Source organism: Nyctibius grandis, chromosome 33, assembly GCF_013368605.1.
Source record: "Nyctibius grandis isolate bNycGra1 chromosome 33, bNycGra1.pri, whole genome shotgun sequence".
Lineage (NCBI taxonomy): Eukaryota > Metazoa > Chordata > Aves > Nyctibiiformes > Nyctibiidae > Nyctibius > Nyctibius grandis.
The window spans coordinates 4,147,075-4,163,642 of record NC_090690.1 but is presented as its reverse complement, the minus strand read 5'-3'; the positions used below and the strand labels follow the sequence as shown (position 1 = coordinate 4,163,642).

The 16,568-nt window shown below is 49.9% G+C and overlaps 1 protein-coding gene across 1 annotated transcript in view; it reads right to left on the bottom strand.

Annotated features, from left to right (window-relative positions):
* LOC137675295 (tetraspanin-15-like) overlaps nt 1–14,714 on the bottom strand; it is a 39,582-nt gene extending 24,868 nt beyond the window's left edge. The window contains exons 1-2 of the mRNA XM_068421302.1: nt 14,628–14,714; nt 7,074–7,259 (exon numbers count right to left, since the gene is read on the bottom strand). Of these exons, the coding sequence (XP_068277403.1) occupies nt 7,074–7,259; nt 14,628–14,714 (273 nt within the window). The remainder of the gene's footprint in view (nt 1–7,073; nt 7,260–14,627) is intronic.
* Between the last annotated feature and the right edge of the window lie 1,854 nt (nt 14,715–16,568).

The following is a 16,568-nucleotide window of genomic DNA, read 5'->3' as shown; positions in this document are numbered from 1 at the left end:
ACCATGGCAACTAGACCAGGGCACTAAGTGCCATGTCCAGGCTTTTCTTAAACCCCTCCAGAGATGGTGACTCCACCACCTCCCTGGGCATCAATACCCCAATTTTTTCGCTGCATTCTAAACCGCCCAGTTCTCCCTCATTCATTTTGCAGGGACAGAAAAACCCACCTCCAGCCATCAGCTGCAAACTTTGCAAACCCAGGCCAGGCCAAATTCACCCCAAATTCCTCCAGCCACCCAGGTCAGCACGCTCAGGGGATCACACCAAGCCTTTCGGTTCATCCCAAAGCCTTTTCCAAGCCCTCCGGCCTTGGGAATTTGCCTCTTCACTGCAGATAGTCAAGGGATTATTTCTCTGCTGGCCTGGAGGTGAACACACGCTGGGGTAAATGGATGAGCTGGATACCCCGTGTAAACCCTCTGCTCTGAACCAAGAGGTTTTCCAGCACAACAAAACCATGAGGAACTCGCCCAAGTCAAACATCCAAGTGGTTTAAGTGCAAGCCACGTAGCCATAAAACATTAACTCTTAAATTATTTCACCCAATTCTTCCGAACGCAGAAGAAAAATAGGGGGAAGGTGCTACTTACCGGTGTTTTCACCTCCTCTGACTTAAAACTGATTGTAAGTGGCTGCTATAGGGTAATGGATTAGCGCTGGCGATGCGGCAGAGAGATGCTTTATACAGCACCGCTGTAATAGAGGTTTTCCGCCTAATTTTTGCCCCTTTCTCTGCACTATCAGAAAAAAAACCCCCAGCTGCTTGGCCCAGCTCAGACCTCCAAGTGCTCCTTCACACGTGCGTTACCCTGATTGCTTTTATTCATGATCCCCGAGCTTCAAATCACTGTCGTAGCTGACTCTCTTCGAGAGGGAATTTATCTTCTCTGGAGAAGGACAATTCTCCACACACACAATAGCTCGGTGATTGCCAACCATTTCCCCGCAGCCGTACTCACTCCCCTCTTCAAACCTGACATATCTGCCATTTCCCAGCGTTTAATCTCTCTATTTACACGTGCAATCAGGGCTGGAGGGCAGGGGGAGGAAAAGCACTTTCAAACCCAGCTCGGGAAGTCGCATCGTGGGTCGACCTCGAGAGGGAAGATACAGAATTGCAAATAAAATAAGTGGCGACGCTGGCAGTGGTCGTTGGTGTTTGCTTTTCGTGTCTCTCTGTTGCTGACATTTGGAAATAGCAGCATAGATATAAAAATACATTTATATATTTATAAGTATTTAGATATATATATTTATGCTGGCTATAGATTTTTTTATGTATGTATATAACACCCACCAAAGGCCAAAAGAGCTGCTGCAGTAGCTGATCTCTGGCTGCCAAAGTCAAATCCTGCTTTGGGGGACAGATTGTGGCAAAGCCAAGGCAGGAAAGGAGGAAACCCCAAAAGCTCACCAAATGGGGAAGAAAAATCACAGAATCACAGAATCACTGAGGTTGGAAGAGCCCTCTGGGATCATCGAGTCCAACCATCGCCCTGACACCACCATGGCAACTAGACCAGGGCACTAAGGGCCATGTCCAGTCTTGTCTTAAACCCCTCCAGAGATGGTGACTCCACCACCTCCCTGGGCAGCCCCTTCCGATGGCTAATGACCCTTGCTCAGAAGAAATGCTTCCTAATGTCCAACCTGAACCTCCCCTGGCTAAGCTTGAGGCTGTGTCCTCTTGTCCTAGCGCTGGTTGCCTGGGAGAAGAGGCCAACTCACACTGCGCTCCAACCTCCCTTCAGGTAGTTGTAGACTGCACTAAGGTCACCTCTGAGCCTCCTCTTCTCCAGGCTAAACACCCCCAGCTCCCTCAGCCGTTCCTCGGAGGTCAGACCCTCCAGACCCTTCACCAGCTTGGTCATCCTCCTCTGGACTCGCCCCAACACCTCAACATCCATCTTGAAGTGCGGGGCCCAGAACTGGACACAGGATTCAAGGTGCGGCCTCACCAGTGCCGAGTCCAGAGGGATGATCACTTCCCCAGACCGGGTGGCTACACTGTTCCTGATAGAGGGGAAAGATGGACTTTTTGGCCTACCTGGACCCTCATTTCTCTCCTGTTCTGTGTAAAATAAGTGCAAGTCTATTGAAATTGCCTCTGAAAATTTATTTTACTGACTTCTTGGAAGCTAAAACATCCACAGGATGAACACACAAGTCCCAAGCCCCCAGGGTAGGAGATGCTGAGTAAGACATGATACGTTTCTAGCAAAAACAGCTCTAAAAAAGCCATGAAAAGGAGCCAATTTGGGCATATTCAACTGCAAAACCTAATTGTCGGAGCAGCCTGTCCCACTGCATTTCCAGATCCTGAACCAAACCATCCCAGCTCCCCCCCAGCCGTCTCACTGAGCAAAAGAAATATTGATTTTTCCAGTCTATTCGCTAAATCCCCCTGAACTCCCTCAAAGCAAAGGCAAGCCGTCTTCATCAGTCAGCTTCTTCAAGCCTTGCAAATGTTAATGGTGACAGAAGAAACTTGATTTCCGAGCAGAAACTCTTATCTATTAAAAAAAAGGCTTTATAATAGTGATTATGTACCCCAGCAGCCAAAATCCCCAGGTCTTGCCCGTCATTTTTCTAATAAACTTGAGAATTTCAAGCAGGGTTTATGGAATGGACTTTGCTTGGGTTATTAGAGAGGTCATTAAAGACGTGATAATCTGGTTTACACCCGGGTAAGGGTCGTGTGGTTGTGCATGACAATTACAGGTAACGACAGGAGAGAATAAGATTGATAAGGAAAAGATTAAAACCAAAATGTAATTTGTGGTACCTCGCAGGGGGGATATTGGAATAATACATCAAGGAGCTGGGTGGCTTTTGGAATTGTTTTGCCTACGAGAAATGTCGGTTGATTTTTGTCCAGGGGGCTAAAGAAAATAAAAATCCATCTGTCAGCAGTGAGCGACTGAGATGAATGAGGATTTAACGAGCACGTACGCACCCACACCTACACCCACGGCGTGTCGTGTGAAAAAAAAATGGTTATTAATGTCAAGTGCTACCTGATGAATTTTTGTAGGGCATTGAAATATTTTCTTCCAAATAGAGAGAGGAATTTGTTGCCTGCTCGCCAGATTTATGAGACATATTTTGAGATGAAGAGACAATTCAATTTTTATTAGTGATTCGAAGCTGGATTTGTGCTCCTCGTTAGCTTGGGGTTCCCTGAAAACGCATGCGCAGGCATTCGAGCAGCTGCAGTACCTCTGCACACACAAGCCCCTAAGAGCCCACGGGGATTCACACATCGATTTTCCATCAGCATCAATAGATGTATTTTTATGGTGTCTCATGATACAATCGCCACGGTCTGTCCTGAGCCTGTTTTTGGGGCTCACAGGGCAGAGCTCCCTCCTCCGTGGTCCCCACACCATCCGATTCCCCCCTCAAGGGGAACAGATTACAAAACTCACTAACCAATAACGTCTTTTCAAGAGTTTTCCCGGTAAAATTCAGCAGAAAACCAGCGTGAAAAAACTTCTACAAATGAAAGCAACCCCCAGTCTCCCATGCCTCCAGAGGCTGGTGCACAAGAGAGGACATCCTGCAGTGAAACCCACTACAAATTCCCGGTATGAGCACCCACTTTTGGGTGACGGATGGAAGTGCTAACGCATTTCACAGATAATTCCAACATAAACACAACGGAGAAGTCCAGGCGTGGCCACATGGTTTGGCCAATAGAACCATGAGCAGGTAAGAGCACAAGAAACATCAAGTGATTCGGGGACAAAAAACCATGCCAGCAGCAAGGGTCTTTCCAGTGCAGCCCAGTCTCATAGAATCATAGAGTCATGGGATGGTTTGGGTTGGAAGGGACCTTAAAACCCATCTAGTTCCAGCCCCCCTGCCTTTGGGGACACCTTCCACCAGACCAGGTTGCTCCAAGCCCCATCCAACCTGGCCTTGAACACTGCCAGGGAGGGGGCAGCCACAGCTTCTCTGGGCAACCTGGGCCAGGGTCTCACCACTCTCACAGGAAAGAATTTCTTCCTCATATCTCATCAAAATCTACCCTCCCTGGAGAACTGTTTTAAGATACAAGGATACATCACTTTTGCTGGGATAAGCTGCATCTCCACCCAGAAAACACTAATCCAAGATTGCTCCCACACAGCCCAGCAGCCCCTTTGAGTGGGCAAGTCCTCCATAGCTCATCCAAGCTGGAGGTGAACGTGCAAACCCACGCTCATGGCCTGGGCTCTTAGAGATGCTCTTTAAGTGCATTTTTTGTCCGCTATGCGCTTGCGATGCTATTTCCTACAAGAAGAGGCGGCATTACAGCTTTCACCTCCGTGCACACCACAGATACCTCCCGTCTTTGTGTGACTGTGCAGTGTGTGCGCAAGGAACACCCTTCTTTATCTCGTCATCGAGAGCATTTCCAAAATGCTTCACTGCTGTCATGCTCTCCTCCTCATGCTGATGCCCATCCAGCTGAATATACCCATGGGGGAAACAGTGCTTCCACTCCAAGACTGGGAATTAGGCAGGAATCTGCTCCCGGAAAATAGGTAATTAATGTAGAATTGGGCCAATCATACTGCTCTGCAGCCAACTAAAGGCAGGTGAGGAGCCTTGAGTAACCCTAAAAACCCAACGCCCAGAAGTACAGAATCACAGAATCAACCAGGTTGGAAGAGACCTCTGGGGTCATCGAGTCCAACCATTGCCCTGACACCACCGTGTCAACTAGACCATGGCACTAAGTGCCATGTCCAGTCTTGTCTTAAACCCCTCCAGAGATGGTGACTCCACCACCTCCCTGGGCAGCCCCTTCCAATGGCTAATGACCCTGGCTGAGAAGAAATGCTTCCTAATATCCAACCTGACCCTCCCCTGGCCAAGCTTGAGGCTGTGTCCTCTTGTACTAGCACTGGTTGCCTGGGAGAAGAGGCCGACTCCCACCCCGCTACAACCTCCCTTCAGGTAGTTGTAGACTGCACTAAGGTCACCTCTGAGCCTCCTCTTCTCCAGGCTAAACACCCCCAGCTCCCTCAGCCGTTCCTCGGAGGTCAGACCCTCCAGACCCTTCCCCAGCTTGGTCGCCCTCCTCTGCACTCGCTCCAACACCTCAACATTGTATTTCAACACGAGACACACATCCCCTTTCTTACACTCTAGCCAAAAGGGCTGCGAGCGTTATTGCGTGTGATGATTTGCACGGGTATCGCTTTATTTATTCCACATGGCAGGCGTGAAGCTGCTTATATCCCCAGGGAGAAAAAGCCAGCCCAAACGGACAGGATTATTTTCTTCTTCTCAGCTGTGCCCGTTGCAGAATTGATTCAGGCGACAACTTGTGAAATACAGTTAATGAGCTTGGCTTTCTCTTGCCCTGGGTCGCTCCAAGGATGAGATTTCCTACCCTCTGATGTGTCAATTTTCCACTTTCAAATTCAGTCGCAGTTGTGGAAACAGAGTATTAGCCATGATTCATGAGTATTAGCACAGAAAGAGAAATAATATTGGAAATTTGAAGTACTTATCCTTCTTTGGAATAAGCCTAGCTAGAATGAACACAATACTGTACAGCTTTAAAAGCAGCCAAATGACAAAGAAGATGAAATGTTCTCTTCAAGGAACGTAACTGCAGCTTTGGCAGAAAAATCTTTTCTAGGCTTAGATCGTAAAGAAATACAGAGCTTTCCCAGTCGCTTTGATGGACAGGAGAAAGAGGGTTGTATGTTAGAGGTAAAACTGAGTCCAGGTAAATGCCCACTGCTAAAACTTAGCATCCCACCAGAAAGAAAAAAGTCAGTTGATAGGAATTAATTAAAAGGGAATTTTTAAACAAGCAAGATATCAGGGCTATTTAAACACCACGGGTGGGATGTCTCCGGCCACTCACTTAGAGACTCCTCCAAAGCCCCGGGGTCAGGAGGCAGCTCTCGAACATCTCAGTATCTCACTGCAACAGAGATGGGAAACCCTCTGCTGCTCGCTCACAGCACAGCTTTGATCCCTGCAACCTTCAACAACCGCCCATCGCAGGTGGCACAAAACCAGACGCAGCGAAAGGCAGCGATAATTTCATCTGCTCATGCAGAAGCAAAGACAATATTGGTTTTTCAATTTGGGCTCCCATTTGTATTAATTGGAAATGCAAATGCTGAGCAACCTTTAAAAGCAATACTGCAAGCTGGTGCAAGCGAGCGCTAGCTACCCAGAGCGTTGGATTTTAATAAACCAATCAACCCAAACCAGTGGGAGATGAAGGTGTTACACAAGCCGTTAGCATGCAAGGCACGCGTGCGTTGGCAGCAAGGCTCCGTGGACCGGCACGGATTATTCATTCAGAAGCAACTTCTTCACTACTTCTTCTTTAGACGCAGCCAACAAGCCAACAGAGCTGTCACGGAGCTCATCGATGGACTTTGGCCCTGGCCATGATGGAAGAGCTTCACTCCCATCTGAAAGGAGGAACTGGTTTATAATTCAGCTTATAAATCCCTGCAGCCTCCTCGCTGGAGACAGAGGTGTTACCCCAGAGCTGCAGGGAGGACGGGTGGTCGGATGCTCAACGCACCCACAAAACCCCTGGAAAGCAGGTTAGGAGTGACCAGCTTTGCCCTAGTGTCCTGGATCTCTTCTAGTTTGGACTTCAAAGGCAATTTTTCCCCTCTGCTAAAAACTCCCTCGCAAAAGGAAACGGAGCTATTTTCTATTGGCACCGCCACAGCTAAAATAAACCTACCGGTGGAGACTTTGCTCCACCAGAGATGGGATCTCAGCCCCAAAAATAGCTCCCTTGTTCCCTCAGGAGGAAGGCAGCAGCGCTTCCCGCAGATGTTAGGAGGCATTCAGCCATGGATAACACAGAAATTAGGGTGTCAGCTCTGCAATTTAAATATATCCTCTCCCTGTTACCCTTCCACTGGCTTCACGGCGGAGCTGAAAACACGGAGCAGTCATGTCAGGCAAGCATTTAAATCCAAGGAGGAGCATATGGTTGCTCTAAGTTGTGGTGGTGACTCGTTAGGATACATTAATTTTCCTCCTTGAGATCACCCAGACCATCCCAAGGGCTGGACAGAGAGCACAGTAACAGCCTTACCGTCTTCAGCAGCGTCCGGTTGTCCCTGAGGCTCCCCACCATGCCGACGAAGGAGACACCAAACATGGTGAAGCCCAGAAGGAGAAGGATGATGGCCGGAGCCAGGAAGATCCCTTCCAAGGTCTTGTGCTTTTGCCTCTCCACTTCGGCGTAAATCCCAACGCACAGGATGACGAGGCCAAGGAACTGCAAGGGAAGCATGGGATGGGATTCAGACGCCAACAGGGAAAAAGCAGAGGCTTTGAGAGAGAGCTGGAGGTGGAAGACAGCTCAGATGGCCAAGGAAGACCCACTCAACTCCAGGATATTTAACATATATTCCCAAATAGTGCCATCAGCATTCAGCTCATCCCCTTTGCTCGAGGCTGGGCTACCCTTCCTCTGGCTCGGAAGGGGACGGATAATTGTGGCGTGATCAGTCTAGCTGGACAGCTTTAAGCTAGGTTTTGCTAGGCTTTTCCTCTCCCCTCCATGCCTTATCTTCACGGTCCGTCTGGATGCTCAGCTTGGCCCTTGCCTTGGGTTTGACAGACCCAGAGGCTGAGAGTCATTAATACCATCAGCCGCCCCCTCCCAAACTCCACCCTCGGACAGCACGAGCCCCAAAATTACTCATTTTTACCCCTGGCTCAAGCACCAACTTGCACCCAAACCCACGGCGAGCCGCTCGCCTTCTCTTCACGCACCAACATCTAGAAACAAAGCGCACTGCGCCGTTACGAAGCGTTTTTGATCCCTGGATGAAAAGTGCCGTGAAGAAAAGCAACGGATTATTCATGACAACCTTCTTCCCCCCCCCTTCCCCTTCAATGAAACAGCTCTAATTGAAAAAGAGAGCCTAACGATGCCGGGATAAAGCCAGGGCTCCAAAAAGGGCTGTCTGCATCCCTTCAGCTCCTTCAACTTCAAAGCCAGCAACGCCGTCCCAAGCGTTTCGAGCTGTCAGGAGCCGTTCGCATCGCGCCTGTCGGCCCCGCGGCGCAGCCGGAGGCGAGCAGCTTCTGAGCCGGCGCCGAGCTGACACCTGAAAAGGGCAGCGAAGCAACCGAGGAGCATCCAGAGCTCATTTCACTTGGCTTTTTGCTGTCCTCCCCACCCCAAATCACAGCGGGAGGCTCCTGGGGGAAAGCCCCTGGCCACAGACACCCACGTACAAAAACCTGCGTCTCCAAAGAGGAGATAAAACCCTTTTTTTTTTGCTCCTTTTCCATCGTTTTCCCTTTTCCAAAAGGCTTCATCGCTGCTAAGGAGTTCACAGAATCCCAGAATCAATGAGGTGGGAAGAGCCCTCTGGGATCATCGAGTCCAACTGTTGCCCTGACACGAGTTTGCTCAAACACTTCCTGCTAATTCACGGCGTTAATTGAATCCTTAATTTTCATGCTTTTTTGGGGAGTTGATTTTTTTTCTTCTCTGCTCTGCCTGGAGACTATTTCTGGTGTGGTTTTTGTAGCCAGTTTATGTCTATCAATCACCGTCCACTTCCAGGCTCCATCTCATCCGTAAAGGAACTGAAATCTCTCGGAAAGTGAAATTTAGACCCGTGATATTTTGCAGGCACTTTAGTTATTTGAGACTCACCAGGCAGGGCTATTGCTGATAACAGGCTTTTAATCACAGTTTCATCTTTAAACTCTATTTTAAGTCAGGTTGGTGCAGTGGGATGAGGTTTGATGTAATGTTTATCTCTTAGACGGTGTCCCAGGAAACACATTTGGATTTGAAGGCAGGAGGTAGATATTAATGCACACCCCGCTAATCCCCGCCGCTCCTCCCGCGTGCCAATCAGAACCACTTTCTCCGTTTTAATTAATCCATCTGCGATGTGAGTGAGGGAAGAGATAACGGAAAGCGCACGGAGCAAAGCCGGGAGGAGGTTCGAGGGCTGGATGCTCGAGGGGTTGAGGAAGCAGCGGGCATGGGATGGGCTTCACCTGCTAGCAAGGGAGAGAAACCGAGGAGGGTTTGCAGGATGGACACGTGCGATGCTTAAAAATCGCTTTTCCAGGGCTGAAAAGTATCCTTGAAAAATTTAAAGCACGTCGTATGCATGAGGCTGCTGTGGAGCGGTGCTGGGCCTTCCTCCCAGCATTGCCACGGCCATCCCTTTGGCAGGGAAAACCCCAACCAGCGCCGTGCATAACACCCCTTTTTTATGGAGTGGGGCACGCACCGCTTATTTGCCATGCAAATGAGATGGAGAAATGCAAATGCCATGTGGAAATATAAATGCAACGGGGAAAAGGCACTGCACGGGGAGATACTGCCGGCACGCCACGCTGCACGGATTTTTTCGGGTTTCATGGCTTAGAAAAAACTGCGTGCTCTGTATACCCAAGGAGCTCAAACTAGTCCCTGGGACTACCGAGCAAATATTGAGCTGATTACAGAATCCCAGAATCAGTGAGGTTGGAAGAGCCCTCTGGGATCATCCAGTCCAACCATTGCCCTGACACCACCATGGCAACTAGACCAGGGCACTAAGGGCCATGTCCAGGCTTTTCTTAAACCCCTCCAGAGATGGGGACTCCACCACCTCCCTGGGCAGCCCCTTCCAATGGCTAATGACCCTTGCTGAGAAGAAATGCTTCCTCATGGCCAACCTGACCCTCCCCTGGCCAAGCTTGAGGCTGTGTCCTCTTGTCCTAGCGCTGGTTGCCTGGGAGAAGAGGCCGACTCCCACCCCGCTACAGCCTCCCTTCAGGTAGTTGTAGACTGCACTAAGGTCACCTCTGAGCCTCCTCTTCTCCAGGCTAAACACCCCCAGCTCCCTCAGCCGTTCCTCATAGGTCAGACCCTCCAGACCCTTCCCCAGCTTGGTCGCCCTCCTCTGGACTCACTCCAACACCTCAACATCTTTCTTGAAGTGCGGGGCCCAGAACTGGACACAGGATTCAAGGTGTGGCCTCACCAGTGCCGAGCACAGAGGGACGATCCCTTCCCCAGACCGGCTGGCTACACTATTCCTAATAGAGGCCAGGATGCCATTGGCCTTCTTGGCCACCTGGGCACACTGCTGGCTCACGTTCAGCCGGCTGTTCATCAGCACCCCCAGGACTCTTTCTAACCACTCTTCCCCCAGCCTGTAGCGCTGCAGAGGGTTGGTGTGGCCCAAGTGTCAGACCCAGCACTTGTTCTTGTTGAACCTCACGCCGTTGGTCTCGGCCCATCGATCCAACCTGTCCAGATCCCTCTGTAGGGCCTTCCTACCTTCCAGCAGGTCGACACTCCCACCCAGCTTGGGGTCATCTGCACATTTACTGAGGGTGCACTCAATCCCTACCTGAATTTCTTGGCTCTCTCCTTGCTTAGCTCCTAGTTTAAAAGGTCACCCAGCCCCTTGTGACCCGCTTTGCTAAGGATTAGTGCTGCAGGCTGGACCCCAGCCCATCTCCACACCCCGCCGGCTAAAAATTAAAATAAACCCTCCAATTAAAATGAAAAAAAAAAAAGAGTTGCTTCTACTCAAAGCAGCTTAAAGCATCTTGCAAAGCAACACACACCTCGAGGAAGGGAATGGATATACTGGCACATCTCCCAGCAAAGGCAGGTTGCAAAGGAAAGCTCGCCGGGATATAATGAGTTTTGGAAGGGCGAGCAGGGAGCGATGGGTGGCAAAGGGATTTGGATGGAAAAGAGCTGGGGGGAAAGACCAGCATTGCCTGAAAAGCAGCATTTCTGTGAAAAAATGGTGGATTTGGAGCACACTGGCAATGGCGAAGTCTTTGCCAGGATCTGTGCAGCACCATAAAAAGCTGCAAGGGGAATAACCACGTATTAAATCAAAATCCTGATCATCCCGTCCCTCTTCAGCTGGCAACGAGCATCAAAAGCCGCAGGAACAGCTCGCATCACGCCCTGCGGAGCCCGGCTGCTCTGGTTTCCATCACTGGGTTTCTCCTGGAGGTGGGGGGGGGGGGTGTTTTTGCCACGCGAATTCAATCAGCACGGATAATTCTGATCCCTGGCGTCACAACCCTGTTGTACCACCCACTCTCGATGACATGGTAAGGCACATAATGAAGTTTGCCGGTAAATCCTCTGTAGTTACATATTAATTGCCCGGTGATCACCTTAATCCAGTACGAACACCAGGATAGAAGGCAGCCGGTAATTACAACTGCTCTGCAATGCATCTAAGAGCAAAAGCAAATCCACACTTACCCTCTAACGAGAGGGTGATTACCCCGTTTCTATATGATAATTACCACGTAATCGAACCGTCGCCGTGGGGAAAGCCAAGGGGGTGGCTGCAACTCTGCCAGAGCCGGCAGTGAAGGCGTCCTGCATCAATTCTCCTCTTGTAAGTTGGGAAGAAATCACCTTGAGGTTTTAATTTCAGACCTGCTTGATTTTAGTGCTTCTCAGAGTTTGTAGGAGCTGAGTGGGCAGGGGATGGAGGGCAGCAAGCAGCTGCCTCAGGATGTCCAACCTCCATTCCCACCCCAAAAAGGATCCCCATGACTCGCTCTCCTCCCTCCCTCCCATACTCCTGGATGGATAAAATTGCAAAGTTGAATTTCTCAGCCCGATACAAGTTGCTACGACCAACCCTTCCCCACCTTTGCAGCCCATTTCCAAAGCTGTTTCGCTCCAACCTCGTCTCTTCTTGGTGGGATAACACTAAGCTGGTTTTCCTCTCCAGGCATTTCTCCATCTAAGGGCAAGGAAAGAGCTGGAGGGGGGAGTTGGGTACCTGGGAAGGTGAAGAGCTAAAGGTGGAAATTCCTGGTGGAAATCACTGTCCCACTGATCACAGAGTCATTGAAAGATCTGGAGGTCCAGAAGTGGGATGAAAGGCAATTAATGGACAGAAAATAATATAATCCACAGCTCTGATGATGCTGGCAGGGTTTGCGGGGTGCCAAATGAGTGGCTTGAGCTCGCAGCTAACCCACAGGTGAGCCAGGGAGCTTGCAAAGCTCTCTTTGAGCCATGGGCTCTCTGGTGCTCATGATTGCTTCTCCATCCTTGCCCAACTTGGCTTTTGGCTACCTGATGCTAACAAGAGACATAGTCCTACCAGTGCTAACAAGAGACACGCATGGTCCTACCCTGCCCTAAAAATCTCTCTAAATACCTAAGAGGTATTGGCTTGGACATTCTCCTTGTCCAAGACCCAAAAGACACAAGGAACAGGAGTTATTCTCAGCCAAACGCAGAGCAGAGGGGTACCATGAATCCAAGGGGACGTTAACACGGCCGAAGCAGCGCAGCCTCGCAGCCTGCCAAGGGCCAAGCAGCAGACAGGGCTCGTTCCAGGGTGAACAGCATTAATTGGATGAGTCAACGCCACGCTAGCACAAGGCAGTGATTTCTCCTTATTCAGAAAGATCAAAAAGTGACAATGACGGTGGCTTCAAGCCCACGCAGACCCCGGCAGCCAGATGACGTGAGTCAGAGCCCTGGTCCAGGGAGGAGCATCACTTCGTTCTCCATCCAAGATGACCAGAGGTGCAAAACTAAAGGCAAAACTCTTGTCTTTCAAAGCAGAATCAGTGTTCCCAGCTTTTGAAGACCCGTCTGCCTTCAAATTAGCAGACAGGGCACTCCTGCTCCACGGAATCACAGAATCAATGAGGTTGGAAGAGTCCTCTGGGGTCATCGAGTCCAACCATTGCCCTGACACCACCATGGCAACTAGACCAGGGCACTAAGTGCCATGTCCAGGCTTTTCTTAAACCCCTCCAGAGATGGTGACTCCACCACCTCCCTGGGCAGCCCCTTCCAATGGCTAATGACCCTTGCTGAGAAGAAATGCTTCCTCATGTCCAACCTGACCCTCCCCTGGTGAAGCTTGAGGCTGTGTCCTCTTGTCCTATCGCTGGTTGCCTGGGAGAAGAGGCCAACTCCCACCCCGCTACAACCTCCCTTCAGGTAGTTGTAGACTGCACTAAGGTCACCTCTGAGCCTCCTCTTCTCCAGGCTAAACACCCCCAGCTCCCTCAGCCGTTCCTCATAGGTCATAATGAGGACGTATGTACAATAAAACCTCCTCCTCAGAAGGTTTTATTGTACTGTGCAGGTGAGAAACCGCGATATAGAAAGTGCTGAATGTTTTTAGTCGTTAAAAGAATCACGGGATTAATAATACAGCGATTAAATACATCGTATAATGCTTAACTGCTGATGGGACGTAGGAATGTAACAAAATACGCTTTTATAAGGGTCAATTAAAAGAGCAGTTTTCAATTTTATGGGAAAAGTACGAAAAGGAAAGCAGCATTTTTTTTTTTTCAAAGAAAACTTCAAAACTGTGCTCCACTGACTCCTCAACAACAAGGATTAAATCTACCTGTATAAAACCAGCCGGTCCAACCCGTGATGCTCTCTGCCCTTTGCTCCATGTCTGGTTTGAAGCCACTCTCTGGCTTATTCCACGCTCCTTTACTCATTTTCCAACCTATAAATAAGCGCTTGCATTACAGGAAAGCACGGGCAAGGATCTAGTGGCACTAGATCCAGTTTTCTGCAGGCTGGGACCACCCTACGCTACAAAACTATGAAGCATCTCACCCCAAACCTCCTCGATCGTTGAGATGTTGAGGTGTTGGAACGAGTCCAGAGGAGGGCAAACAAATCCCTTTTTTCTTATTCTCATTCATGCCCTGGGGTGGGCACAAGTCATTTGGCACAGCGAGGCAAGGGGCTTCACCATCCCCAGCTAGCTGCCCTCTCAATGAGCTCATTCATTAAAAATAATAAATAAAGAAGGAAATAAAAAGCATTTTCAAACTCTGCCTGTAACCCAGCTTACCGCTCACAGCCTGCCTGGGAACTCAGCAGATATTTCTGTGGTTACACCGATACAATTAGATCCGCGTCCACGCCTCGCAGGCAGCCGTGCACGGGGCAAAGGATTAATTAGACCTCAGGAGGAAATATCTGTACATCCGCATGGGATTATGCAAAATTAACCCCAGGAAGGCGTTAATTTCTTATCTCCTGCATTCACTGAGGACACACAGACCCCAAAGGGACGGGGAATTTCTTGTTTCCCCCTCCCCTGCTCCGACACGCGCTTGTACCTCCGAGGTGCTGGGGCAGCCTCGCCCCGACTGTAGCTCAATGATTCAAAACTGTGTAAAAAAAAGTTTTATTTTGAAAATAAAAATAAAATAACCAACCTGGCTAAAACACCCGCCACGTGATGTCTGCTTTCGTGCCTTGCCCCTATTGAACGACATAAAGGCAACGGCCGGGATGCAGCTGGCAACGCCGCCCGACGGTTGCTCGTGCGGTGAAAACATGAAATTTCCATGTTTATGCTCCAAACGCCTCAAAAACGCGACTCGCTGCCTCGAGGGATTTGCAAGAGCAGCTCTGGGGACAAGCAGTCCTGGGGAGGTGCTCTTAAATTCACCAAAACCTACGGTTTCAACCCAAGATTGCCCGTTTCGGACCCAGCTAGCGCCAAGCACGAGGGGCTTCGCGGCACCAGGTTTTGATGCCTTGGAAGGAGAAATTTGGACACTGAAAAGTAAAATCCAAGCCGTAGGGGTGGTATGGTGGGGGGAAACACTGGGAGGACAGAGAAGCAACCGGAGCACCTACCGAGAAGGCGGCGGTGTAGGCGAAGAGCGCAAATTTGGTGGTGTAGTAATAGCAGTGGGGATTTCGGCACGCGGAGGCTCGAGCCATCCTTGTAGCTCCAGCGAGAGGGGTTTGCTCGCTGCCTGCCGGACCCTGCCCGGCTCCTGCTGAGTGACAAAGCGTCCACATGCACCCAGGCGAGCCTTGAACTTGAGCTGCTCGCTCCGACTTCCGCCTGGCAGGAGCAGAGAGCGAGCGGAGCCAAGGCAGCAGCGGCCGGCGTTAACCCTTTACTGAGTTTATTGCTCGCTTTTGCTGCCGAGAGCAACAGCGAAGCTCTGGTTTAAGTGGGTTTACTCTAATAATTATTGCAAAAAGCGGCGCATAGGTGGATCTCTAGCAAATTTTCAACAGCAAATGTGTTGCAATCGGGGCCTCCCGCCCTTGCCGGTGTGCTGAAAGAGCCTATTGTAATCCCGCAGCCATCCCGGGAGCTCTCCTGCAGCAGCAAAGGGCCATAAGCAGCCCAAAAATCTAGCAAGAACAGGGACAGACACCCCCCAGGCAGTCGCTCAGAGCCCAGGACTGGAGAGAGATGTGCAGATTTACCTGTTGTAGCTTGCTACTACGAGCAACACCTCCCTTTGGACACCACCTTGAGCTGCCCGGCGCTTGTGTGGATAGGAAGAAGAGAAGAGAAATGATTACACTTGGGTTTGGTGAGGTTTAAGGCTTGAAAGAAAAGGTGTGGGGAGGAAGAAACCAGCACCAGGAGAGCGCACGGCTCCTGGAAGGGTTTGTACGGCCATACAAGCATGACACTAGAGAGCGTAGAAGTGGTGTTCAATAAAAAGACCAAAAAGAGGAGGGTGGAAAAGCTGCGTTTGTAGTTGGTCTCCGATGATGCAGAGAAGCACCCGGCAAAGAGGAGCACCCGGCAAAGAGGAGCACCCGGCAAAGAGGAGCACCCAGCAGCCTTAATTTCTACAGCTTGACTCGATACGGATCAGAGATGGGAAGAAAAAGGGGCATCATCTGCGACTCTGCTCGTGGCCTGGGAAATGTTTAAAAACCCCCAGCTCTCGGGAGGAAGATGCTGCTTCTCTCTGCTGTAGTCAAATGGAGAATTTAAATCAGGTTTGAAGAAATAACAGCGACTCAGGGCTGCACCCAAAGACGTGGGAGCTGCATTTACCCGGCTCTTAGCAGGCGTAGAGCAAGCGCAGCACAAGGGATCGTATCCCTTTCAGTATATAAGCTTCAAGGGAGAGAGCAGGGGTGGGATGGAGTTATACGATTATCAACGGCCAGCAGATCCCAAACGCTGAGGATATCACACCTCAGGATACGATAACGAGATGAAACACGTCCAAAAAATGACGTTTCTGGACATGATTTAGCTACAGCTGGCTGCTGTCAGGCTGAAGGAGCAAAGAGAGCAGTCAAGGCTTCTCCCCATTTTTAAAAAACTGATCTAAAATGAATTTTTAGTGTGTTGGAGTCTGGTTTATAGCAGCACTTTCCATTTTCCTAACACCCAACGAAGCCGGCGCCACGAACACCCATGCAAAGGAAGAAAACAGCAGCACGGAGTGTTTCTTTTTACCAACCTTTGCTTGGAATAAGAAACCCCAACACCGAGCAAGAGACATGTGGGGAGATGCACGATGTATTTCCTCGTTCTTTCCTTTCTCAAGGATGCTGCAGCCAGGAGAACACTCAATTAAAACAAAAAAAAATACCCACTCGCGACTTTTCTCTTGGTTTTCTAACCTCTTCCCATCAGGTTTGACCGTGGGATCGCAGGGCTGATTTTCAACTTGTTGCCCAGAGAAATCTTGGTGCTTGGTGACCAACCCTCTGTGCGTTCACCTATTTATATAACACACTTTCTACACTCTAATTCACAAAAAAAGCCAGGGAGATACAGTATTTCCCTACAAAACCAGGCTGTGACACAGC